General features: G+C 41.7%; 1 protein-coding gene across 7 annotated transcripts in view; it reads right to left on the reverse strand.

The window, feature by feature from the left end:
• Positions 1-26,258, reverse strand: part of DIP2B (DIP2 acetate--CoA ligase B (putative)) — a 228,430-nt gene that overhangs the window by 102,031 nt on the left and 100,141 nt on the right. For all 7 annotated transcript variants that reach the window (XM_081592440.1, XM_081592434.1, XM_081592433.1 and 4 more), the window contains exon 2: positions 13,639-13,710. In XM_081592440.1, the coding sequence (XP_081448566.1) occupies positions 13,639-13,710 (72 nt within the window). The remainder of the gene's footprint in view (positions 1-13,638; positions 13,711-26,258) is intronic.

Here is a 26,258-nt window from a genome sequence, read left to right on the forward strand (position 1 = left end):
CAGGGCAACAATTCATCACAGAAGGAAAGCAGGAAACATGGACCACCAGTCTCCTGAAAGAGGAGGAAGGGGTCTGGGGGCACAGGGGCCCATCAGGGCATTATTTAACAGCACGTCCAATATCAGCTGGGCAGGCAAGATGCTGCTTAAAGATGAATCATTCCCTGGCCATGGTTTCACACTCCAACCACATCTCAGGAATCACCTGGGGCCCATAAGCAGAGATTTCTATAGTTTGAATAAGATGTGCACGATTTCACTAGCACTGTAAGAAGCTTAAAAAAAGCAAAGATGGAATTAACTACAAGCATCAACATGATATGTATTAAATGCCATGAAAAGTGAAAAACTATGCAGACATATAAAAAGGCCTCAAGTGATAAAAGAACACAAAATATTATGTATATTATTACAACTGTGTATGTAAAAATTATATGGACTGGAGGACACATAAAATCCCCTAAGTAGTTAGGATGAGGCAGTGATAGTTGCTCTGGAGAAGTTTACCATTTCTTTACCATTTTGTTTACTGAAAGAGCTATGTATAAAATCAAAGTAATTTTAAAAGACACTAAATATAGGTTAAGTGCTGGAGGAGAGCTGCGAACCTCATAAATCAAGCCTTCTTGAAAACTTCTAAATTCTAGAACGAAATATCCTTGAGCTTCAAAGAAAAGGATTACTAGCTGATCACTACACACAGTGACCACTCCAGTTTAGGGGTTCCCGGATCTTTCAGTCTGTTATACACGGTATCCACTAGGGGTCACCCTTATGTTTAAATAGGGATGATACAATGTTTAACGTAAATTTAGACAAATTTTCATTTCTTCTACAACACAAAGCCTCCTTTCTCAATGGTCAGCATGTAAATAATTTACTGTTCTCTGACAGAAAGAGACGCCAGAGTCTCCCATGATTCTACTGTTGTAACATAACAACAATGATAACCTGGAAAAGAAGCTGATCTTTAGTATAAACTATGCAAAATTTCCAACTCAGGTACATGGAAGAAAGCCAACTTCAGCTTCTTATCTTTCAACTTTGCCAATGATTTAACAGGCATTTTCATCTGCAAGAGTCATAGAGGGAAGAAGGATGTGCTCTGAGAGAACCAAGGAATACAATGCTTCAACTTCTCAGAGTGATCAAAGTACACATGCTCACTGGTCTCGGTGCTGGTGCCCAGAGAAGACACCTTTTTCTTTAATACAGCACACATAATAAATAAGTGATCATTCATTCATGTGTATCTTTTACATCATGATATGTGCTGAGAGGAAGAAAAACAAGGTTCTCGGAGCCTACATAATGAGGAATTTAATTTATACTAGAGTTTTAGGGACTGTCTGTTAAAAGGAGACTGATGTAGGTTTCAGTTAGGCGCGGGGGGGGGGGGGGGGGATGTTCCTGGGGGAGGAGCTACTTTATACAAAAGCACGGTATTAGAAGTCCAGTGAGGGAGAAAAACCTTGACAAGTCTGAGAAAGATAGAAGAGGCTGAAGCACAGTGAAAGAGGTGGAGTGAGACAAAATGAGGCTGGAGAAGAAAAGCAGGGTCAGGTCACTTGTCCTAAACCAAAAGAGCAGCCTTTGAAGGGATTTGCACAGGAAATGACAAAATAACAATGATAATACAGTTCTATGGCTCTTTAAACTTTCGAAACACCATCTCATTTTATATTTACAACAACATTATCTGATAGATACCATTAAGGAAGCAGGACACCCATCAAAGATTAAATTTATTTTCCTACAGTGAGAGTGTGTCCATAATCACCTTGAATCATTACATAAACAGAGCCTCCACTCCCATCTCCACCCTCCACCCTGGGTGAAGGTACCCTGAATCACTCAGAGATTCTTCCCTGGGAGCTTACTGAGGAGAGCCTTCCTCAGAAGGCTGAGTGATTAACCAGCCTTACTGCCTGTGGGTAGGGAGGAAGAGTCTGCATTTCAAGTACGGAAAGGGGCCACCTGCCCATGGTGAATCCTAGGGGTGGATTCTGGAAGGGAGAGGAACTGGAGGTTCTGGGTCTGAGAAGCTTCCCAGGCCACTTGGCATCAGGAAAATGGCTGTGTGTGGGCTAAAAGAACACAATACCAAGAGCTTTGCCCTGAGAATTCAAGTGGGGTGTCTTGGCTGAGCCTAGCAGAGTGCGGTTCCTTCCTCAGAGTGGTTGAGGCGGGACCCAGGTTTAGCATTTCTGATCACAAAGTAAGGAATGGTTTTCAACAGCACCCCATGAGGCACTGAGGGGCAGCAACAGACAACAGGGCTCTTCCCTTTTGGATGTGGAAGCTGCACTGACTACCTCTCCTCCTGCACTACCAGTATTCCCAGGGGGTTCCTGGATAATCCAAAAGGAAAGAGAAACCCAAAGAGAAAAACAGGCGTGCGGGGACAAATAAGATTGTAACGCATGCTCCAGTTCATAGTGACTGTACTACTGTCCAAACCTAGCAAATAAAAGGGCAGAACTGGGACTGGAATGTTCTTTTCGTTATGCTGTGATCCTCACTCGGGAAGGAACTTCTGTATTAAAATGTGATAGAGGAAATACAATAGATCCCACCCTTCCACTCCCATCTCAAAAAAAGGCACTGTCTCAGTTCAGTTCAGTCGCTCAGTCATGTCCGACTCTTTGCAATCCCATGGACTGCTGCAGGCCAGGTTTCCCTGTCCATCACCAACTCCCAGAGCCTACTCAAACTCATGCCCATCGCGTCAGTGATGCCATCCAACCATCTCATCCTCTGTCATCCCCTGCTCCCCCCACACTCAATCTTTCCCAGCATTAGGGTCTTTTCAAATGAGTCAGTTCTTTGTATCAGGTGGCCAAAGTTTTGGAGTTTTAGCTTCAGCATCAGTCCTTTCAATGAATATTCAGGACTGATTTCCTTTAGGATAGACTGGCTGGATCTCCTTGCAGTCCAAGGGACTCTCAAGAGTCTTCGCCAACATCATAGTTCAAAAGCATCACTGCTTTGGCGCTGTCCAACTCTCACATCCATACACGACTACTGGAAAAACCATAGCTTCGACTAGACGGACCTTTGTTGGTGAAGTAATGTCTCTGCTTTTTAATATGCTGTCTAGGTTGGTCATAGCTTTTCTTCCAAGGAGCAAGCGTCTTTTAATTTCATGGCTGCAATTACCATCTGCAGTGATTTTGGAGCCCCCAAAAAAGAAGGTCTCTCACTGTTTCCATTGTTTCCCCATCTATTTGCCATGAAGCGATGGGACTGGATGCCATGATTTTAGTTTTCTGAACGTTGAGCTTTAAGCCAACTTTTTCACTCTCCTCTTTCACTTTCATCAAGAGGCTCTTTAGTTCTTCGCTTTCTGCCATAAGGGTGGTGTCATCTGCATATCTAAGGTTATTGATATTTCTCCTGGCAATCTTGATTCCAGCTTGTGCTTCATCCAGTCTGGCATTTCACATGATGTACTCGGCATATAAGTTAAATAAGCAGGGTGACAATATATAGCCTTCACATTCTCCTTTCCTGATTTGGAACCAGTCTGTTGTTCCATGTCCAGTTCTAACTGTTGCTTCTTGACCTGCATACAGATTTCTCAGGAGGCAGGGCAGGTCGTGTAGTATTCCCATCTCGAAGAATTTTCCACAGTTTGTTGTGATCCACACAGTCAAAGGCTTTAGCATAGTCAATAAAGCAAAAGTAGATATTTTTCTGGAACTCTCTTGCTTTTTCTATGATCCAAAAGATGTTGGCAATTTGATCTCTGGTTCCTCTGCTTTTTCTAAATCCAGCTTGGACATCTGCAAGTTCATGGTTCATGTACTGTTGAAGACTGGCTTGGAGAATTTTGAGCATTACTTTGCTAGTGAGTGAAATGAGTGCAACTGTGCAGTAGTTTGAACATTTTTTGGCATTGCCTTTCTTTGGGATTGGAATGAAAACTGACCTTTTCCAGTACTGTGGCCACTGCTGAGTTTTCCAGATTTGCTGGCACATTGAGTGCAGCTATTGAAATAGCTCAACTGGAATTCCATCACCTCCACTAGCTTTGTTCGTAATGATGCTTCCTAAGGCCCACTTGACTTCACATTCCAGGATGTCTGGCTCTAGGTGAGTGATCACACCATCATGGTTATCTGTCTACCTAATATTTACATAGCTGGGAATGTTCTATAGCATTCCAAAATGCTGTTCTTGATTTCAACAGCCAGTTTTAGGTTCATGTCCCTTTGCATTTCCTCAGTGTTTTGTTTAGAACTTTCTTACAGGGCTTTTTTTCACTCTATTTTATGCTTATTTGTATACCTATCTTATCTTTCCTATTAAAGTATAAATAAACTTGAGGTCAGAGATCTTAACTCATTTTATATATCCTGCAGTAATTAACTGGGTCCTATACCACAAGCACCCACATTTTTGGTTAAGATAAATAATTATTATCTTGTCTCTTCACTTCCACCAATGATAGGGGGAGTGGCTGGAAAAACCAAAGACAAAAATGAAGAGATACCAACCATTAATTTGAGAAGTCTTCTTATCTGTGTATCTAAGCCATACAACGTTTATGCAAAAATTTGTGCCTCTCAAAATCTTCATATAATCATATAAGGTCATTAAGAAAAACAGGATCACAGACTATCCTTGTGAAGAGTTATCAGAGTCTTTAGAGAAAAAGGATAAAATTTCCAAGGCTTTCTTTTGTTTTGTTCTAACTTGGTTATACACACATTTGCACAATCTCAAAGGCAGGACTGAACTCAGAAGAGCTGTGATGGAAAGGAGGGGGAACAACTGGCAAGCTCAGCGTATGTATATACACTGGAACACTGGTGAGCAAATACCCTCCAGCAAAGTAGGCAGCAACCACAAAAGGAATCTGAATTTGGAAAAAAATTTGGATCATCAGTACTTCTTACCAGGACAAGCTAGAAAATGCCAACACATAACCATATTCATAAACTGACATGTCTTATCCCTAAAAGGGCAGCAGGTAAGGGCCTGGGGAAAAAATAATTGAGGAAATCTAGGCCAGGAAGGAATATATAAAAGGCGAGATCCTCTTTTGAAGCAGAAGACAAATACAATTAAATGCAGCGAAAGACAGCAGGACAAAGTCAAAGGATGAAGGAAGAAAAACAAATACAAAAGGTCACAATGATCTCAAACACACGAAGACAGAATGGAATGTGTACATCAATGCCATCAAAAACAGAAGCTGCAGTAATGTCCTAAAGCAAAGGCTGTGGGTCCAAGAGAAGATGCCATTGCTGGACTTCACGGCAGTTTTAAAATAGTGTAGAATTGCAAAACAGAGCTGAGACAGCGCCCTACCTCGGAACCACCCAGAGAAGGGAGGCTGCCGAGTTAATCTAATCGGGCTGTGATCAAGACCGTTTGATCTGCTTGCTGGTGCACAGCCAGCAAAAGAGGCACTGATGTGTTTGAAATCTTTCAGATTGATAGAAATGATCTTTGTACAAGTTTTGAACAATCCTCAAATAGAAATGTTAGAATAAAGTATTCTGATTAAACATGGCAGAATAACACATCTCCCTATCTCCTATTCCTTCCCAAAACACCACTAGAAAGATAATGAGGGCCCGCAGCAGGATAAGGGAACAATCAGTTCAGGAAGAGAGATGGCATCAAGAGTTGTCTCTAGAAATAACAATAAAATGATGGATTAACTGTTAAAAAAAAAAAAGAAAGAAATGTAATCCTAGTAAACCAAGTGATTCAGCTGTGAATAATATTTATATAATCAAAATAAGGCAAGCACTGAATGCTGACTTAGCAATAACAAAAGTAATACACTGAACACACAGTGCACAGTGAGTATGAGATGGGAGACGTGAAGGAAGGACAAAGGGAAAAGGAGTGTGTGGAATCCAGGTGGGTGGGGAGGAAAGAGTAAGAAGGAAATCTTCTAATCTTTTATAGTAGGAAATGAATAAATAATGTCTCAAGTTGGGGAGGGGGGGAAGTCAAGAAGTACTGGTAAAATGTTACACAGAAATAGAGAGGTAAACGCCAGAAGAAACGGTTAAAACAGTTCAAAGAAGTGGTCTCTGGGGAAGAAGAGGACACGCTTATTTTTGTTGTTACAAACCTCACAGTAGTATTTGATTATTTAAAACAGATTTATCAATTTCATTTTAAAAATAAAAAAGTGAAGAGGAATGCTAAATCTCCAATGAAAATCAATATGCTCTGTACAATCTCTTGAGATTTAGTAGATCTAAATGAAAAGATCTACTGAAGGTGGAGACAAGTTGCCAGGACCAATAATTCTCCAATCCGTAGAGTAATCTGCTTCTTTCATTACCTGACACTTTCATCTTTACAGATTTTCGTGCGCTCAATCACGCAGTCATGTCTGACTCTTTGCAACCCCATAGACTGTAGCCCACCAGGCTCCTCTGTCCATGGGATTTCTCAGGCAAGAATACTGGAGTGGGTTGCCATTGCCTTCTCCAAGGGGATCTTCCTGACCCAGGGATAGCAACTATGTCTCCTGCACTGGCAGGTGGATTCTTTACCACTGCGCCACCTGGGAAGCTGACAGATGTTTATGCAAGGAAATATTTCTAAATTCTAAATGTTCCTTCTGTTTAGTTCCACACGCTAGTAAAGTAATGCTCAAAATTCTCCAAGCCAGGCTTCAGCAATACGTGAACTGTGAACTTCCAGATGTTCAAGCTGGTTTTAGAAAAGGCAGAGGAACCAGAGATCAACTTGCTAACATCCGCTGGATCATCGAAAAAGCAAGAGAATTCCAGAAAAACATCTCTATTTCTGCTTTACTGACTATGCCAAAGCCTTTGACTGTGTGGATCACAGTAAACTGTGGAAAATTCTGAAAGAGATGGAAATACCAGCCCATCTGACCTGTCTCTTGAGAAACCTGTATGCAGGTCAGGAAGCAACAGTTAGAACTAGTCATGGAACAACAGACTGGTTCCAAATAGGAAAAGGAGTATGTCAAGGCTGTATATTGTCACCCTGCTTATTTAACTTATATGCAGAGTATATCATAAGAAACGCTGGGCTGGAAGAAACACAAGCTGGAATCAAGATTGCCAGGAGAAATATCAATAACCTCAGATATGCAGATGACACTACCCTTATGGCAGAAAGTGAAGAAGAACTAAAGAGCCTCTTGATAAAAGTGAAAGAGGAGAGAGAAAAAGTTGGCTTAAAGCTCAACGTTCAGAAAACTAAGATCATGGCATCTGGTTCCATCACTTCATGGGAAATAGATGGGGAAACAGTGGAAACAGTGTCAGACTTTATTTTTTTGGGCTCCAAAATCACTGCTGATGGTGATTGCAGCCATGAAATTAAAAGACGCTTACTCCTTGGAAGGAAGGTTATGACCAACCCAGACAGCATATTTAAAAGCAGAGACATGACCTTGCCAACAAAGGTCCATCTAGTCAAGGCTATGGTTTTTCCAGTGGTCATGTATAGATGTGAGAGTTGGTCGGTGAAGAAAGCTGAAAGCCAAAGAATTGATGCTTTTGAACTGTGGTGTTGGAGAAGACTCTTGAGAGTCCCTTGGACTGCAAGAAGATCCAACCAGTCCATCCTAAAGGAGATCAGTCCTGGGTGTTCATTGGAAGGACTGATGTTGAAGCTGAAATTCCAATACTTTGGCCACCTGAGGCAAAGAGCTGACTCATTGGAAAAGACCCTAATGCTGGGAAGGATTGGGGGCAGGAGGAGAAGGGGACGACAGAGGATGAGACAATTGGATGGCATCACCGACTCGATGGACATGGCTTTGGGTAAACTCCAGGAGTTGGTGATGGACAGGGAGCCCTGGCGTTCTGCGATTCATGGGGTCGCAAAGAGCTGGACACGACTGAGCGACTGAACTGAACTGAACTATGTGCCAGATACTCATGCCACAAACTGGGGATGTAAAGAATTAAAAATAAAAATAAAAGAAAATGTTCCTGATTTTAAAGACCTTATGGTCCTGTATGGGAAAAATACACATGAACAAACCATAATCTATGGAGCAGTCAGAGAGAGATTCTTAAAAATGCAACTCAGATCACAGGAGTGCGGACTGTTTGTGATAGAGCTCATCAAGGAAGCCGTCTTAGTGTCAGTCCTAGTTGAGCAAACCCCTAGCAGACAAGAGAGCAAGCCAGGGAATCTCAGGCTGTCTTGTCCAATGCTAGTTGCTTGTCTCAACAGTACTTGGAACACAGAAAGCACTTAGGTAAACACATGCTGACCTGAGGGTCTGTCAGTAGCCCCATAGTGAAATACAATAAACTCTGTTCTATTAAAGCCACTTGGAAGTAATCAGCTACTTGTATCCAAAGTATTTTCAGATTAGACTACAGGATCAGACTGGGATGCTATCTCACTACAGAAAACCTTTCATTTTCCTCTAAATCCAAGAATGGCCAAGAGTGACTAATTTACAGAGGAGTGAGAGCATATGTGGTTTGAAAATTCAATTCTTTGGGCCATGCCAAAAGACAGTTAACTTCTGGCCTCTTCTCTCTGCAAAGCTGCTAACTAAGGCATGTGGGAAGCTTTGTATCTAGACTCTCGTAGCTTCCAGTGACTGAAAGATGTTCTATGGGTCACTCCTTTTGAAGAGCATATGGCTCAGAACAAGGAGATATAGGACTTTCCTGGTGGTCCAAGGGTTAAGAATCTGCCTGCCACTGCAGGGGACACGGACTGAATCCCTGGTATGGGAAGATTCCACATGCTGTTGGGCAGCTGAGTCCGTGTGCCACAACTGCTGAAGCCCAGGCACCCTAGAATCCACAAGGCGCAACAAGAGAAACCGTAACAATGAGAAACCCGTGCACCACAACTAGAGAGTAGCCCCTGCTCACGGCAACCTGAGAAAAGCCCATGCAGCAATGAAGACCCGGCACGGCCAAAGATAAATAAATAATTTTTAAAAAGAACAAGGAGATATGTACCTGCCACATCCTCATTTCTCCCTTGTCTCTCACAGGGAGAGCATCTTGAGGCCCTGGATATGGTTTTAATCTTTATCAAGATATGAATTTCACACAGCCTGGCCTTTAAATATCAGATAAAATTTGGGTTTGGTGTAAAGAAACAACAGTCAGTTCCAATGTTGGTAGGTTTAAGTGACTTTCAAGGGTAATTTTGACACATCAGATTTTTGTCATATAGTAACTTTAAAATCTGGCCCCTGTGGTGATAGTGAATTAAGCTATGTTTGTTACCCCAAACTGTCCTTACTCAATTTCCACTAAGTATTTTCTTCAACCTTGTGTTCTCGTCCCTATTTCCCCATTTTTCCTTTAGATTGGTTTTTTTTTGAAGTCCTATTTTAAAGATTTATGTAACATTTGAAAAAAAAATCTAAAATATACATAAACATGCACCCCAAGATAACTCCAGATCAATTCTGTACAGAAAATCACTCACTAAATTTTTAGATAAGCATGTGCATGTAATTGTTCTAGCAGTACAATGTTGCAGGCAGTATTAATTTTTTCTTTCAAGAGAGATTAGGGCAGAATGTTAACTTTTATACACTGTACTCAAGGAGCCACCCTCAGTGGAGCATCTCACAACTGGAAACAATGAAATCCAACAAGATGACAGTGTTTCAAAGAGGTTGAATCCCTCTAGAAGTAAGAAGTAGCAAACTCCTACTAAAAGTGTTAAAATGACTTTCATTTAATTCTATTCAGTAAGCTTAAAATCTGGGCTTCCCAGAGGCTAAGCGGTAAAGCATCTACATGCAATGCAGGAGACTCAGGTTTGATCCCTGGCTCGGGAAGATCTCCTGGGGTAGCAAATGGCTACCCACTCCAGTATTCTTGCCAGGAGGATCTCATGGACAGAGGAGCATGGTAAGCTACAGTCCACAGGGTTGTAGAGAGTTGGATATAACTGAGAACGCATGCATGCAGGCAGGCATAAAAGCTTCATTAAATCCAATGTCATTTAAAAAAAAAAAAAACCAAACTAAATACCTACTTCAAAATCTACAAAAATATATGAGGTAAAAATGTCGAAGAGTAATCATAACCAGCCCTACAAACAATCCATTTCTGGGAAAGATTAATAGGTTTAAGAACAAAAGTGGGAAAAGTGATAAATGCAAATTGAGAGAATTTTTTACCACTAAGAAACTCCGATTAAAATATTGCAAGATGAACTTCAGGAAGAAGGAAATTGAACTGAGAGGAAAGAATCATATATGCAAAGGAATAGTGAACAAAGAAACAGATATTAACTACTATTAACTACACAGAACAATAATAACTAATAATTGAGGGGGTATGTAGACAAGGAGGCATTTGTTCTTCAAGTCCTTGTGTTGTTTGGGAGGAGAATTAAGGTTCTAATTGTGACTTGATTTTGAATAGGCATGTTCTCTGACCACAGTCAAATGGAGAAATACTCACCTGTGTAAAGAAAACTGGAAAACCTAAGCATCCAACTCAGGAAACTTAGAAAAGGAGTGCAAGGAAGGGAAAACATACAGAAGCTGAAAATGATAAATGAGAAAATAAGACACACTAAAAAGATCAACAAAATGAAAAGCTTGTTCTTTGAAATGACAAACCTCTGGGAAGATCGATCAAGAGAAAAAAGAGAAGAGAAAAGAGTAATACACAAACAAAGCAAAGGCTTTAAAAATAAAGAAAACACTGTCATTAACAATAAATTTGAAAACTTATACAAAACAGACAAATTCCTAGAAAAATTAAACTTATAAAAACTGACTCATGAAGAAACGGAAAATGTAACTTGGTAACAGGCAATAGATGGGGAATGAAGAGAATGCTGAGATGACTTTTAAGCCTAGTTGTTGGGCTTATGAATGGGAGTTCTATTCACTCAGAAGTGGAAACTAGAAGTCTGGGAAACGCTGGATAATGTATTAATAATTTTGTGTGAATGTACACATGTAGGGAGGGGAAGGTGCTGGTGGTACAGGTGGTGTAAGCATAAGTCATACATAACATTTAATGGATATGTTTGGATAGGTTGAAGTGAAGGTTCCTTTAAGATATATAAATGGAGTTGTTAAATATGCAGTTGGATCTACGATCAGGAGTTCAGGAGAGATCTGAGTTGAAGACACATACTTGGGAGTTATCTATAAATGATAGTTAAAGCCACAGGGATGGCTGAAAAGCTCTAGAGAGACAGAGCATTATCTCTCCATACCAGCAACTGCAGCATCACCTGGGAACCCAACACAAATGCAAATTCTCAAACCTCAACCTGGATCAACTGAATCAGAAACACTGAGAACGGATAGGGTCCTGCAATCTGTATATACAAGAAGTTCTCCAGTGATCCCAATGCAGGCTAAAACTTGAGAACCACTGCTGTCGAGTGAGATGTCAAGAAGGCTTGAGGCTTTGCCTTGAGAATTCCAAGATTTAACAGAAGAGGAGGAGCCTCCAAAGATGACTAGGAGCAACAAGAAGAGGGGAGTGAGAAAATGCGGAGAGTGTTTCTAAAGAAGTGTTTCAAGAGGTAGAGTGGCAAGGGACTGGGACAGGCTGAGAAGTGAACAGGTGCTGAGAACACAGGGATAATAAGCAGAGACAGTTCTCAGCAGCCTGATCATAAAGGAGAGATAGGGTAAAGGTGGAAGTGGTAGACTAAGGAAGATTTTTTTAAAGAGAAGAGTAATGAGCGTGCTGATCTGCTGGGGTAAGACTCTGGCTCAGAGGGAGACGGTGACTGCACAGGAGCGTCGGGGAGCTGACAGCAGCAGCACACCAAGGGGGCAATGCAGCTGTCTGCCTCAGTGGGAGGAGATTTTTACTACTTACAGCATTGAGAATTGCTGTCCATGATGATAAGAAAAAGCAGACCAACTTTTTGTTGGCCTTATCACCACTTTTCAAATTTCTACAGATACTGCACCCCTCACTACTTGCACCGGGGCGGCTCACTCCCACTGCCCTGTCCTTGGTGTCTCTGGGTGATAGTATAAGGTTTCTGAAAAGGGAGGAGGGGATGGGATCCAAAGCACTGGTGGAAGGACTGCCCTTGGCTAGGATGGAGAGATCACCTTTTCAACCAGAAGGCAGGAAGTCATAAACATGATGGGCACTAATATGGTGAGTTTGAAGTTCTGATAGCAGGAAGCTGAAAGAGCTGCCATCAAATGACTTCTATTTCCCCCATGAGGTCATGCGCACAACCATCCCTACTGTGAGATGCCATGTCATACTCCCTTGGCCTGCTTTAATTAAATGTCTGATCCATCAAATCCATGCTCACTAAGCAACCTTCTATATGTGATCAAGCTCCCCATATAGGCCTGCCCTTTGGGGCAAGAATGTGCTGACCACACAGACTAGAGTGTGTCTCAGTGGTTTCTCATAGTAAATTGATAAACTGGTTTTTGAACATGATTTAGTTTCTATATAGGCTGACTCACAGAGAGCAGACAGAGCATGGGCCTTTTTATAGTTACATTCTTTACTGAGTTATTTTCTCAGGATCTGATTGCTTTTGCACAAAGTGACTACAGTAAATCTCTGGGCCTACAGAGGCATGGGCCAGATCCATAATTAAGCAGCCAATCAGAGAACTCCCCTTCTGTGTCATGCCTTGCTCAGCAAAAGCTGGCTTTTCATTAGCTGTCACTGGCCTGATTTCTACCTCTTTTCTCTCAATTCATTTCTACATCCATTTGTTCATTAAGATACTTTAAACTGGCTATCTAGGCACTGACCTACTAGTTTTTACAGGGAGGAATTTCCAAGAATAATGCAGGAAATAAAACAAGGACTTTGGTGAAACCTATTGGTATACCACCATTATTCATTTATTTATTCCACTATTCATTCAACAAATATTTACAAACTATACACCTTGTGCAAGGCTTAACATTAGAACCATGGGGGCTCCAAAGTCCTCAAGGGATTTATAATCCACAAATAAAAGCAATGATTAGTTCCACAAAAAACAGACTCTGATTGCAGAGGGGAAATGAGAAAGAAAGAAAAAATTCCTCATAGTAAAAGTGATTAAAGTAGAAACAGGCCATCAGAGGAAATCCTGGATGCTGAGTAACTTCAAAAATATGATGACTTAGAAACAGACAGCCTTGCCTAGAGGCAAAGGTTCCAGCAACCCGTCTGGAAATAAGCACAAAAGTGACTCAGGACTTTCTGATATATAAAGAACATGCCAGTCTTTCTGCACAAGTCAGGCTGCGAAAAGCTTTCTTTAGGGTTCTTGTCCCCAAATCCCCAGGTACTGCAATCTTTGGGTTGTCCTGCAATACTGAATCTGTCCCTCCTTCTTATCTTTGCCCCCCTTGCTTCTCTCCATTACAGTTTGTACTCAAGCATTAGATGCAGTTTTTCTATGACCTAGAATCTTCTGCCATTGAATCATGTCAGCAACACACAGACACAGTGACTACCACCCAAGCTCTGTATGAATGATTTGATGACCTTGGGTATTTTTAAAATGCCTACCAAACAGCAGATGCTCAATTAAGATTCATTTCCTCCTTTCTTTCCTTCTGTTTTTTTTTTTTCTTCCCTGATGAGGAAAGGAGGGAAAAAACAGGAACCAACAAAAAATACAGATCTCCAGTTAAGATAGCATTCATTAGTGTAAAAATACTGAGAAGGTTTAAAACCACTTCTCATTACCTACCTTGTGTCTGCGGGATGTAAGGAGACAGGAGTTTTGACCTTTTCTTTTCATATCCCTTCTGTGTGATGTCCCCTAAAATAGCAAGAACAGAAATAGGTTACTCATTATTCTTACTCTGTGGTTGTTCACTGTAAAAATAAAATTAATTACAGAGTGTTACAGAATTACCACATAGAGAGTAGGAAAAAAATGTATGGTTCTTTGCCAAGGATTTTGCTATGTGTGATTTCCCACAGGCTTGGAGCTGACTTCTTGTGGAAAATTGCAGGGCTGGTCCCTACACCAATCTAGCAGTGCAACGTGCTACATTCCATGTCAGAGATCCCCGAGTTCCTAGGCACCCCTTGTTTCCATGGCATTTAAGATATACTAAAATGGAATGTGCCAAGGCTAGCAGACAAACGATCTTCTTTCTCTCCAAGGTTTCACTCTGACCAAATGAATGCAGTTGACTTGGGAGGTATTCAATTACACAGCTATACAGAACCCATTAAAATCACAAGCCTAGTTAAGGGGAGAAGTCAAGGTTCAGGCACCGGGATGGGATTTCTGAAAGACCCTTCTGCACCCTAGGACCTGTGCTAGAACCCGGAGCTGGAATTCCCACATCTTCTCCAATTGGTTCACTGGTTTGTATTTTTTATATATGTGTATGTCTTTTTCACAAGGTTAAATGGAAAAGTATACATGAAGCACAGAGAAGGAAATGGCAACCCACTCCAGTATTCTTGCTTGGAGAATCCTGTGGACAGAGAAGCCTGGTGGGCTGCCGTCTATGGGGTCGCACATAGTCGGACACGACTAAAGCAACTTAGGAGCAGCAGCAGCATATGTGAAGCACACTAAAAGTACATACATGATAAATGCAGTAAGGATAAAACTGATTAACAGGAGAAACTATGGCGCTGAAGACTTCAAGAAATCTGCTTCATCCTAAAGAAAGGGTAGAAAATGGATGGGCAGAGTAGGGTTAAAAGGACCAGGAAATCAGCAGGAGAACAAAGGGACACTCAAGGGACAGTGAGTAATTCAACGCTGGGGGAATAAATATATCCGGTGAACAAATATATGTGATGGTGGGGGAGGAAGCCCATGCTGATGGATACAGAGATTTGAACTCATGGGTGATGAACGTCAGATATGTCGGTCTCAGGATTTGACTGATGAAGCAGATCAGGGAGAGGAAGCAGGGCTCACTGAATGGCTTAAACAGAAGAGTAACACTCGCAGATCAGAGTGCAGCAAGTTCACTCTTTCTGAGGAATGTGGAACCAAGGGTAGAAGCCAGAGAGAGAAGTGCTTGCCCTGCTGCTACTATAGTGATCTGGGCAAGATACTAGTAGCTTAAATCAAAGATAGAGGTAGAAGGTATGAAAAGAAGTGACTGGATTAAGAGAGACACTAGGGAGGAAAACTGAGTCGGATTGATGACTGGTTCAGTGTAGGATGGAGGTTTCTGGCTTGAGCAACCAGGCAGATGGTCATGATATTCTCTGACAGAGAAATACCCCAAGAAGTGGGTTGAAGAAGATAAGAATTGAGCTTATTAGGAAAAGCCTATGAGACACACAAGAGAAGATGTCCAATCAACAGTTGGCTATATGAATCTAGAACTTTGGAAAGAGATACAGATTTGGAACTATAAGGATCTAGATGAAAAATAATACAATCCCTGGAGAAATATGGCAATTTCTATCAAAATTCAGATTCATCAACTGCACTTCTAGGAATTTATTCAATGATAAAATTCACAGAGGTGTACAAAAATCAATATAAGAATATTCCCTGAGTTATTCTTTGAGTGGAAACACTGGAAGGACTCTAGACACTTATGTTACAGACCATCTGTATCAGTGGCTTTCAAATTGGAATGGCTCAACCCTTTAGGGAACAACTGACAACGATTGAACATGGGTTCAATCCCTGGTCCAGGAAGACTCCACAAGACTTGGAGCAACTAAGCCCTTGCACCACAGCTACTGAGCCCATGGGCCTAGAGCCTGTGTTCCGCAACAAGAGAAACTACTGCAATGGGAAGCCCGTTCACCCCAACTAGAGAAAGCCTACACGCAGCAATGGAGTCATTTTTGTCACAACTAGAAGACGGGGTGCTACTGGCATTTAAAAGATATAGGCCAGATGCTGCTAAACATCCTGCAATGCACAGGACAGGTCCACAACAAAGAATTAGCCAGTCCAACACGTCAGCAGCACTGAGGATGAGAAACCTTGAGCCACATAAAATTTTGCAGGTATTCCAAATGCACTGCCACAGGAAGCTGTTTAAAATATATTAAGGGTCAAAGGTGAGCTGCAGAACAGTAGGTATAATAGGATCTAATTCTTTTTTTAAAAGTAACATGTTTGCATATATAAAGAAAACAGTCTAGAAGAGCATATATACTTTAACAGAGTTTGACAAAAAAAAAGCCTGAATGACTTCTATAATCTCAATAAAGTTTTTTTTTTCCTTAAGAACAAAGGGTTCAGGACTTTCCTGGTGGTCCAGTGATTAAGGCTCTGAGCTTCCAGTTCATGGGGCCCAGACTTGATCCTTGGTCTGGGAACTAAGATCCCACATGCTGTAACTAGGAGTCTGCATGCCACAACTAAGACGCAGCACAGCCAAATAAATAAGTGAAACAAATATTAAAAAAAAAAAAAAAGAATGAAGGGTTCTGAGCTTCCCTGGTGGTCCAGTGGTTAAGAATCCATCTGCCAATGAAGGGGATATGGGTTCAATCCCTGGTCCAGGAAGATTCTACAAGACTTGGAGCAACTAAGCCCATGCTCCACAACTATTGAGCCCAAGGGCCTAGGGCCTGTGCTCTGCAACAAGAAAAACCACCGCAATGGGAAGCCCGCTCACTCCAACTAGAGAAAGCCTAGGTGCAGCAATGAAGACCCAGTACAGTCAATAAATACATAAATACAATTTGGAACGAAAAAACGAGCCTGTTCAGCTTCTTTTAAAAAAAATAATGAATGGTTCTGTAGATATATATTTGTTAATATGATAAGATGGTCACATTATATAACAGAAGAAAAGGAACTATACTAAACAGTTTATGCAGCATATTCAATTTTGGGACTAAAAATATTTTTATACATACAGGTATATACAGAAAAAAAAAATCTAAATTTTAAACACCAAAATGTTAACAGTGGTTAGCTAATCCTTGTAAGATTACAGATTGGTTTCAGCTTTTTGTCAATTTTGCTTGCCTGTCTTTTATAATTTTTCTACAATGAGCATCCATTATTTCAAGAAATGATAAAGATTTTAAAACTGCAATCATGACTACTTACTAGACTGTACAAATTTAACCACAATGGCCCTTCATCTCTGTTTTCCTAGTGAAATAAGAGAAACCCACAGTGCATTTTTGTTAATAAAAACCAAGCCTTGTCAAATTAGCAAACTGAAGAGTTTAGGTCATCTCTAACAATACACAAAACTAGCAGGGATGTAGGAGCCTACCAAGGAAACTTTCCTAAGAAGCAGGAAATCATGTCTTTCACTGAAAAAGAAACAAGCATTCTCCTGCCCTGTTTCGCATTCTCAAGCTCTCCAATCTCCACTACACACACACACTCTCTCTTTCTCTGTCTTACTCACTCACTCACTCACTGACTCGCACACACCACTCCCTTAGGGGCACAAAGACCTCTTCTGCTGCCTCAGAACACATCTGATAAAGTAAAAAGCCTTTAAAAGCTTTCTTCAGTGCTTTGACTGCCAACCATTCAGTGTCAGTAACTGATAGACTTGGTATCTTGGACATTAATCAACTACCAACCATCTCGAGTTGTGAAAAAAGTCAATCAAGAGAGTCTAATTCAGCCATGCCGATTAGCTCCATTTGTTCCATAAACAAGAAAAGACACTGAAGAGCCCTAGGAGAAGACACACTGCAGAGAGAAGTGAAGACTCCGGTGATACCACTTACAAATGCCCCCTTCCTCTTTTCTGGGTACAAGACTTGCTCAAAAGTCACCTCCTCTGTGACACTTGCCACCATCTGTTAGCCATTTCCTCCCGGTGCCCCCTTCATCTCTGCACACACTTCTGTGATAGCACTAAGCACATCACTGGTACTTTGTTTACACATCTGTGTCCCTACTAGACAGTGCACTTGAGGGCAGGGACTGTGTCTTGTTCATCTCTACAGCCTGCCCACAGCCTGGCACAATAGACACTTGTTGAATGAGTGACTGAATGAATTGGTAAAATGAAGGCACTGAAGGAATAATAAATCAGAGACACACGTGCCTGGGTGGAAAACTGGAAATGGGAGAAAAAAGAGGTCTTTACGTTTAGGAGGAGCTGAAATGCCCAGGGAGAGAAATTTAGTGAACCAAAAAGTTTACTGAAACTTAACAGCTAGACCACAAAGCTGGCCAGAAAAGCAAGAGAGGAATAAATAATATTTAAATCACTGGGCACTGAAGCGGAAGGAACTCTACCAGATAGTGATGTATACCACAGCCAGAGAGCAAGACCAGACAGAAGGAATTCAGTTATCCCACATAACTGAATTTGTTATTCACATCGCTGTCATTGCCTCCTCCAGTCTGTGCTCTTATCACTCTCACCACCTGCTGCTAAGCACTTTTTGGTGCACTAAAGCAATGCTTGCTAAACTTTTCCAGTTTTTAAGAATCACCCAAGGAACATGTAAAAATACAAATTCCCAGGCCCTTCCCTTGAAGATTCTGATTCACTAATCTGGATTAAGACCCAGATACCTGTGTTTCTAACAAGTGCCTTCCAATGAGTCTTAAAGATCAGGAAGTTTGCCAATGGCTGCTCTAAGGAACTCTGGAGCATGCTGGGCGGTTCCACTGACAATGCGAGGAGGGTGCATGAGGAGAAGGCTGTCTCAGCAACACGGCCTCAAGGGAGAGCATGGAGCCCAGGGAGCTCACAGACACTAAGTCACATCACAGGCATTCTTACAACAGATTTTTGGCCATCTGGCATACAGAGCAAAAAGGAGTGTCATAACTATACCTGTATAAAATTTGCATTAAAATGGCACAAAGCTAAGTTAAACCTGTTGTTCAAGTTTTTTGAGTACTGAACAAATATAGGGAGGATTAGCCTTCCCCTCCTACTGGGGTAACCTATTAATGAACACTCAGAAGAGTAGCCACTTCCTGGGGTCTACAGGCATGAAGGCATCAGGCCTGATGAGACAGTGACCCAAGACTGTCTATATGCTTCAGCACAGTCTTGAGCCAACACTAGACCTAAGGAAAGATGGGTGTCAGGGGTGGGAGAGAAAGGAAATAATATGTTCCCAACTTCTCTGCCTGCCACCTGGGATCAATGCAAGTGGCTTGGCATGGGCAGCCCACAAATCATCTCCAAGCAGACCGACAGAGGGCCTGAAAGGAGGCGGGTGTGCGCCTGCCAGTCAACCCAGCCTCTTCAAGGTTAGTGATGATAGGAGGAATCGTCCCACAAGTCAGTTAGCCGTCCCACAAGTCAGTTAGCCGTTCGAGGGGAGCGTATGTTTACACTGGTGGGGTGGCACCACGCTGTGGTTCAGAACCTACGAGCTAGACACAGCCACACCTGCAGCACAGCCTCACCACTTCCTGGCTATCTGACTCTAGACAAGTTTCACTTAACTTCTTGATGAGTCTTGATTTCCATGTCTGCAAAGTGGGGAAGAATAGTATCTACCTTGCAAAGTTTTTATCTGTGATTAAAAGTACTCAGCATGGGCTCTCGGTAACTGACAATTCCAACAGCCACAAACATTTACTTATGGCCTACCCTACTGGCTAGGTAGGGGCTAGGGCTTAAAGAGGAGACAAAGCAGACAGGCATCACTAATTCTCCACAGTGTGGAGTGGGCTGTGGGAGAAGGAAGGGTTGTGTTCTTCGCTTGGGGAGGGAAAGGAAAGTTGGACAGAGCAGTGGCATGTGGTTTGGGTCTGGGCTTTCTAATATCAGAACTAGGACCTGAATTCGTAAAGATGCAGTCACTTAGCGGTTCACTGGTTTTCCTCCGCTGTGTGGGTATGGCCATGTTTGGCAGTTCCTTTATGATTCTCATCGCCCACAGAGAGCAGAGCAATGCTAAGTAGTTCTCACGGATGACACTGGGCAGCACCCTGAGCAATTAGGTGCTAAATAAACACAGGGTCTGAGAAATTCTGGAGGGCCACCAAGTCAGATGTATATAGGGTGTTGTTGGACAGAGAGCAAGAATTACAGCTCCAGCCATAATGTCTTTCTGCTCCAAAGGAAATAAAAAAGGATGTGCCATGCAGCCCAGCCTCAAAGTCACACCTAGTCAGTCAGAGGGGCCAACAGCTGGGCGATCTGGAAAATGCTGTAAAAAAAAAAAATATTTTTGAGCACTGAATGGATGATACAGAGTTAAGCAGAGATGAATAAAACAGTATCCATGTCTTCAAGAAGTTCCAAGTCTAGGGACTTCCCTGGTGGTCCAGTGGCTAAAGACTCCACACTCCCAAAGCAGGGGGCCCAGGCTTAATCCCTGGTCAGGGAACTAGACCCCACATGCCACAACTAAAGATCAAAGATTTCATGTGGTGCAACCAAGACCCCACACAGCCAAATAAATAAGTATTAAAGGAAAAAAAAAAGAACTTCCAGGTCTAAACAAATAATTACAATAAAAGTGACAAGGAAGACACTAGAGATTAAGTACAAAGTTCTACGTGAGTATGAAGGAAATAATGGTGATAAAAGATAATTATAATATTCAATAAGAATAAGTACATAGCAACAACACTCATCAAGGGCTTAATATGTATCACACTCTGTTAGAAGAGGCTCAGGCAGTTTTATCAGCTGCTATTACCATCATTCCCTATGTTACAGATGAAGATACTGAGACACAGGAAGTTTAAGCAACTTGTGCACAATCATACCTAGTAAGTGCTATGATCAGGAACTGAACTCAGAGAGACTTGGCTCCAGGAGCCCCCCTCTTAAACACAACACTGCATTCATTTTCAGAAAGAAGTTCTAAATTCAGCTTTAGAAAGACTGGGACGACTTCACAGAAGTTGCTCTTGGGCTGGGTCTTGAAAGATGACAGAGAGACAGACACTGAGGGTGAAGACACGACTTCTCAAACCCTCAACTGTGAAAGAGAACGGCATTCCTGGAGCAACAGGCAGATATGTAAAGTTGTAAATGCAATCTCTCATGAACCAGGAAGGAAAATGGCCTTACTGCTGCTCCTGCAGGCCCAGGCAGACGGGAGGATCAACATGGGATCCTCAGACACTTGAAATTTAGGACTGATATTTATCTCATGGGTCATCAGTTTACTTCCCTCTTCATTAAATGCCTCTATATAATAAGGCCATAATTCTAAATTTGCAAAATATTCTGACAATTCATTTAATCTGCCATAAAGTCCTCTTCAATAAACAGGAAAGGCGTTACCTTTATGACAGAACAAGAAACTGAGACATGAAAAGATAAATGTCTTGTATACGGATATACAGCTAGACTAGAATATAGGTCTGTGGTCTTTTCTTAGTGTTCTTTGTCCACTGTTCATTTGTAGGTGGTCCCCCTATCAGATGCGATAAAAGTATAAAACTAACCTATTGTTCATAAAATGAATAGCATGGGATAAACAACTTCTATGACTCACTCCAAAACATACATGACTTTCAAGAAGCCATTAAATACCACTACCACCACCACCCTGCCTGCAACAGAGCTCTGGGTGAATTGTCTTTTTTAGTCATTTTTTAAATGAGAGCCAACTGGAAAAAATGCCCAAGTGCAGTTAAAAAAAAAAAAAGTCAGTAAGAAGTGATTACACATCATGACTAAATACTCAGCTAAGGGAGAGTGGGGCCTCTCTGTTTTGTTAAGGAGTAATTAGGAGGGAGAGAAATGAGAGACTGAGAGGAAAAAGTTCTGGAGTCATCACCTTCAAATTTATACCTGTATCTAAAACTTCTTCTATCCTCTACACGTAATCTTTGAGCAGGAAGGTGGGATATGTTGGCTATGACTGGAGATGGGGAGTGGGACTGGGGTTATGGCTATTAGGGATATAAGCACACACATAGAGAGAAAGAGCCAAAATGTAGCCAAGAATGTGAATGAGGTCAATCTTAGCAAAACTGAAAAAGGCAGAGGCTTGGATCATGTCCAGGAGACACTGGCTAGAAGACAAAGAAAGTTTTCTATTATTAAATTTTACCATGTTCTTCTTACAATGACAATTCCATTCAATCAGTTATATGTACCAGCCACCATCCTCCAAACATCTTCCTTTCAGAGGTAATATATAAAGGTTCACAAACACACAGAGTAAAGGCTCATCGTCACAGAAAACAATAGCCTTACCCTTTAAGCCAAATATAGGGCATTTTGGCCTTTATCTTCCCCTACCAAGTGGCCAAGAAGACTCCAAAGAATGTGAAACCCTAAATTACTTTTAAAACTCTTTGAAGTTTCTTTTTACAAATAGGGAGGACTAATCTTGTATTGAAGGAGGGTGAAAACCTACAATATTTTCATAGTCGAGCCAGAAATAAACTGGTAAAATAGTTCAGTCTGCTGGAAGATGAGAATTTTTATTTTATCTATTTAATAATTTTTCTTTTGGGGAAAAAAATCAGTGATAAAATATTCAAAGATTAGTTGTCTCTTCTTTTAACTTTGCTAATCTTACAAAAGATTTTCAAAAGAATTTAACTTCAGGACATTCAAATTTCCATTCTCAGTAGATGTTCTCTCACCTCATTTAGGACAGTAACTAGACATTGTTCACATCAGGAACTTGAGAATGAGCCCAGACTGCTTTCTCCCAAAACTCAAATCATAGAATTGTTTTGGCTGTTTTCTAGGTCAAACATATATGACTTCTTACAGATGGTATTTCACCTAAGGCACCATGCAAGTTCAAACAAATAAAAAGCAACAGAGTGAAACCCTTGAAATGCACTGAGAAACTGAACTCTTAAGTCTACTACATCATTGGGCAGCTGGCTAAAGTAATTCATCTAATGCAAAAGGTATGTTTGTATGTCCATCAGAAAAACTATGTCTGCAAATAAGAAATTTGCTATCCAAACGACCTGAATGTTTAATCAGGACAGGAGGAGGAGAGGCCCTGAGATGGTTTAGCCGGTAGAAAAAGCACAGGGTTCAGCATGAGGCAGACCCGGACCTGGGTTTGGACCCTCAGTCTGCCATTTACTGGCTCCTTGACAAGTTACTGAACAACTCTGCCTCAGTTTCATAATAGGTAAAACTGGAATAACTCCTACCTTGAGTGCTTATGATGAGTCTTGAATGAGAAAATACATGCAAAAGTTCCTGGCACACAGCACACATTCAACTAGTTTTATTTGACACCACCCCAGCCCTAGCCCCACCCTTAAGTCCTAACATTAGCTTTACCCTTAAAAGAATGATTTAGAAAATTCTGGGTTGGTAGGTTCTCTTAAAAAAAATTTTTTTTTTTTTTTTTTTAAAGAGGAGAGAGTACATTAAGTGTCTTCCCAGGTGGAGCCAGCGGTAAAGAACCTGCCTGCCAATGGAGGAGATGTAAAAGACAAGGGTTTGATCCTTGGGTCGGGAAGATCTCCTGGAGGAGAGCATGGAAATCCACTCCAGTATTCTTGCCTGGAGAATCCCATGCACAGAGGAGCCTGACGGGCTACAGTCCATAGGGTTGCAAAGAGTCAGACACAACTGAAACGACTTCACACACACACAAAGACACGTGGTGGCACAGTTCTACATCCTTAGCAGTTCAGTTCAGTTGCTCAGCCATGTCCAACTCTTTGCGACCCCATGAACCGCAGCACATCAGGCCTCCCTGTCCATCACCAACTGCCGGAGTCTACCCAAACCCATATCCATTGAGTCAGTGATGCCATCCAACCATCTCATACTCTGTCGTCCCCTTCTCCTCCTGCCCTCAATCTTTCCCAGCATCAGGGTCTTTCTTTAACAATGAGTCAGCTCTTCGCATCAGGTGGCCAAAGTATTGGAGTTTCAGCTTCAACATCAGTCCTTCCAATGAACACCCAGGACTGATCTCCTTTAGAATGGACTGGTTGGATCTCTTTGCAGTCCAAGGGACTCTCAAGAGTCTTCTCCAACACTACAGATCAAAAGCATCAATTCTTTTGGCACTCAGCTTTCTTTATAGTCCAACTCTCACATCCATACATGACTACCGGAAAAACCACAGCCTTGTCTAAAAGAAGGAAAACTGACATCAAAGAGGAGGTATTTCTAAACCAGAAATAAGCAAATTAGTTCAAAGAAATATATGTAAATAAAACAGTGCCAATATGCACAAAGCAGGATTACATGCATCCAACTATGGATGTCGTAGTTTTAATTTAGGGCTCAAACTGCAAATGCCTAGTGGGGGAAAAGACAGGAAAAAAAGATAATTTTCTCTACAGCTTCTTCTTTTCCCTGATTTTTATCTTTAATTTTCCTTAGAAAATTAGAAAACGGTTTCTTACAAGAACAGCTAGGCATATTCAATTACTCTGCCTTTATTCTAGCATCTGTGAGAATGACTTCTTTTAAAACTAGGCAGTAAGTAATAACAGCTATGCTGTTCATTGAATCTAAATTAAACAGGGCATGGTGCCAGGCATTCTTTATCAGTGGTACATATAAAATTAACAATGAATCAAAAATCTAAGTATGTCCTCTCGCAAGTACAGAAACACAGTGAAAATTTCTAAATAGGAAGAATTTTGTTGGTAGCCAATTCATACTGCTCTGGAAACCAAAGATGCACAGGGGAAAATATAAGTAGGGAGAATAAAATAAGCAGCTTGTTTGATGTCAGTTTCCAGGTGTCAGAAGACTTATATTTTCCTCCAAACTAGCTCTCTGATCCTGCGCAAGCCATTATACACGTCTCTGGGCCTCAGTTTCCATATCTGCAGGAATAAAGGATAAAACGAGCTGTAAAGCCTTCTTTTGGTCAACATGTGATGAACGCCACTTGCCTGGCACTGCTATGTGTGATAAGGCAAAACGAGGGAAGAAATCGAGTAGGCAACAGGACAGATGAGCTCTGGGAACGACAGATACATCCTCACAATTGGTGTAGGAGGTGGGAGCTGAAAGCTTGGGTGTGAATGATATCATCAGAGGGAGTGCAGTGTGAAAAGAGGAAAAGGCCAAAAAAGGAATCCTGGAGAAAACTAACATTTAAAGAATGGGTAGAGGGGAAAGGGATGATACTGGGACTCAGCAGGGAGGCCAGGAAGGAATTGGGGGAAGGAGGAAGGGAGAAGAGGGAGAGGGAAAGTGAGAAGGAGACGATGAATAATGCACACTGTCACAAACATAAAATCAGAATCAGAAAATGCTTGCTAGATTTGGCAACTAGATCACCAGTAGTGGCCTAGTTAAAGGAACTTGAGGACGACAGCTATTCAGAGTACTAAAGAGGAGATCAGTGGTGAAGTGAGGCTAACAAGATTTTTTTCTTTCAATATGCTTTGTTATAAAGTGAACAAGATATGGAGCAGTATCTACAGGAGGCTACAGAGTCCAGGAGAGTGATGGGCACATCTTGAAGATGGACAAATTTATATATTACAGAGAAAGAGCTATTAGAAAGAGAGTGAAAAACACTTACTCAACCGACAACAATCAAGAAATTCCAACCTGCAAAGCACTACTTTAGAGGAACAGGACAGAAGAGGACAGATGTGGTTCCAAAAAGTAGAGTCATGGTCATGAGTCTCCCAGCACAGGGAGATACCCAAATAACAATGACATAATGAAAGACTTAATCACCAGTTTGATAAGGGCGGCACAGAAGTCGTTCAGGGGCTAAGAGGGCTCTGACAGGTTTCAGCAGGCATGTTGCTCAGCACAAACCTACAGACAGGTCCACATGCCAGACCTAACCTAGTCTGGGCACCTGGACAAGATTGCTCTGAGGAAGTGAGTGACATTTAAGCTGAGATCTTTTTAAAAAAAATACATAAATACATTTAAATATTTTGAAAATGACATAGGAGCTGGCAGGACAGGCAGTGGGCTTGCAGCGGTGCTAAGTTCATTCCTTGAGAAGACCTTGAGAGGGACACATCTGGGAGGGAGCACAGCTGAGAGCCAGCTCAACTGGTGGGGGGATGGGGGGATGGTAGCGGGATGGTGAGGTAGGGGAGGCAGCAGGGTCCAGATCCTGCAGGGTCCTGGAGACCACGTGAGGGTTCAGGGATTTCATTATAAATCAGAGAGAAAGCCTTTGAAGAGCTTTAAGCAGAAGGGTAACATGATCAAACATAGCCAAGGAACAAGGTAACTGATAAGGACTGAAGCTCCTGAAAGGATTAGAAGGAGTAAGAGTCAGAGTTGGGAGCAGGGGTGCCTCACGGCTCAATCAATACTGGGACTAGGGTCTGTGTCCTTGATCTGAGTGCTCCCTGGGTTTGGAGGGTTATCCTCCGCCCTCGGGCAGCCTGGCAGAGTTTAGAGGAGCTGGAAACTCTGAAGCAGTCACCTCAAGTAGACAGCCTTTTTAATCCCTCTGTATTCAAATATTATCGCTTTCTGTGTCTGTCAGGATGCACAAAAGATTGGAGGCGCTATAGGACTTTAATGATATCTCTTTCTT

The sequence above is a fragment of the Giraffa tippelskirchi genome, chromosome 4, assembly GCF_054371585.1.
Source record: "Giraffa tippelskirchi isolate mGirTip1 chromosome 4, T2T-mGirTip1v1.2.pri, whole genome shotgun sequence".
In the NCBI taxonomy this organism is placed as follows: domain Eukaryota; kingdom Metazoa; phylum Chordata; class Mammalia; order Artiodactyla; family Giraffidae; genus Giraffa; species Giraffa tippelskirchi.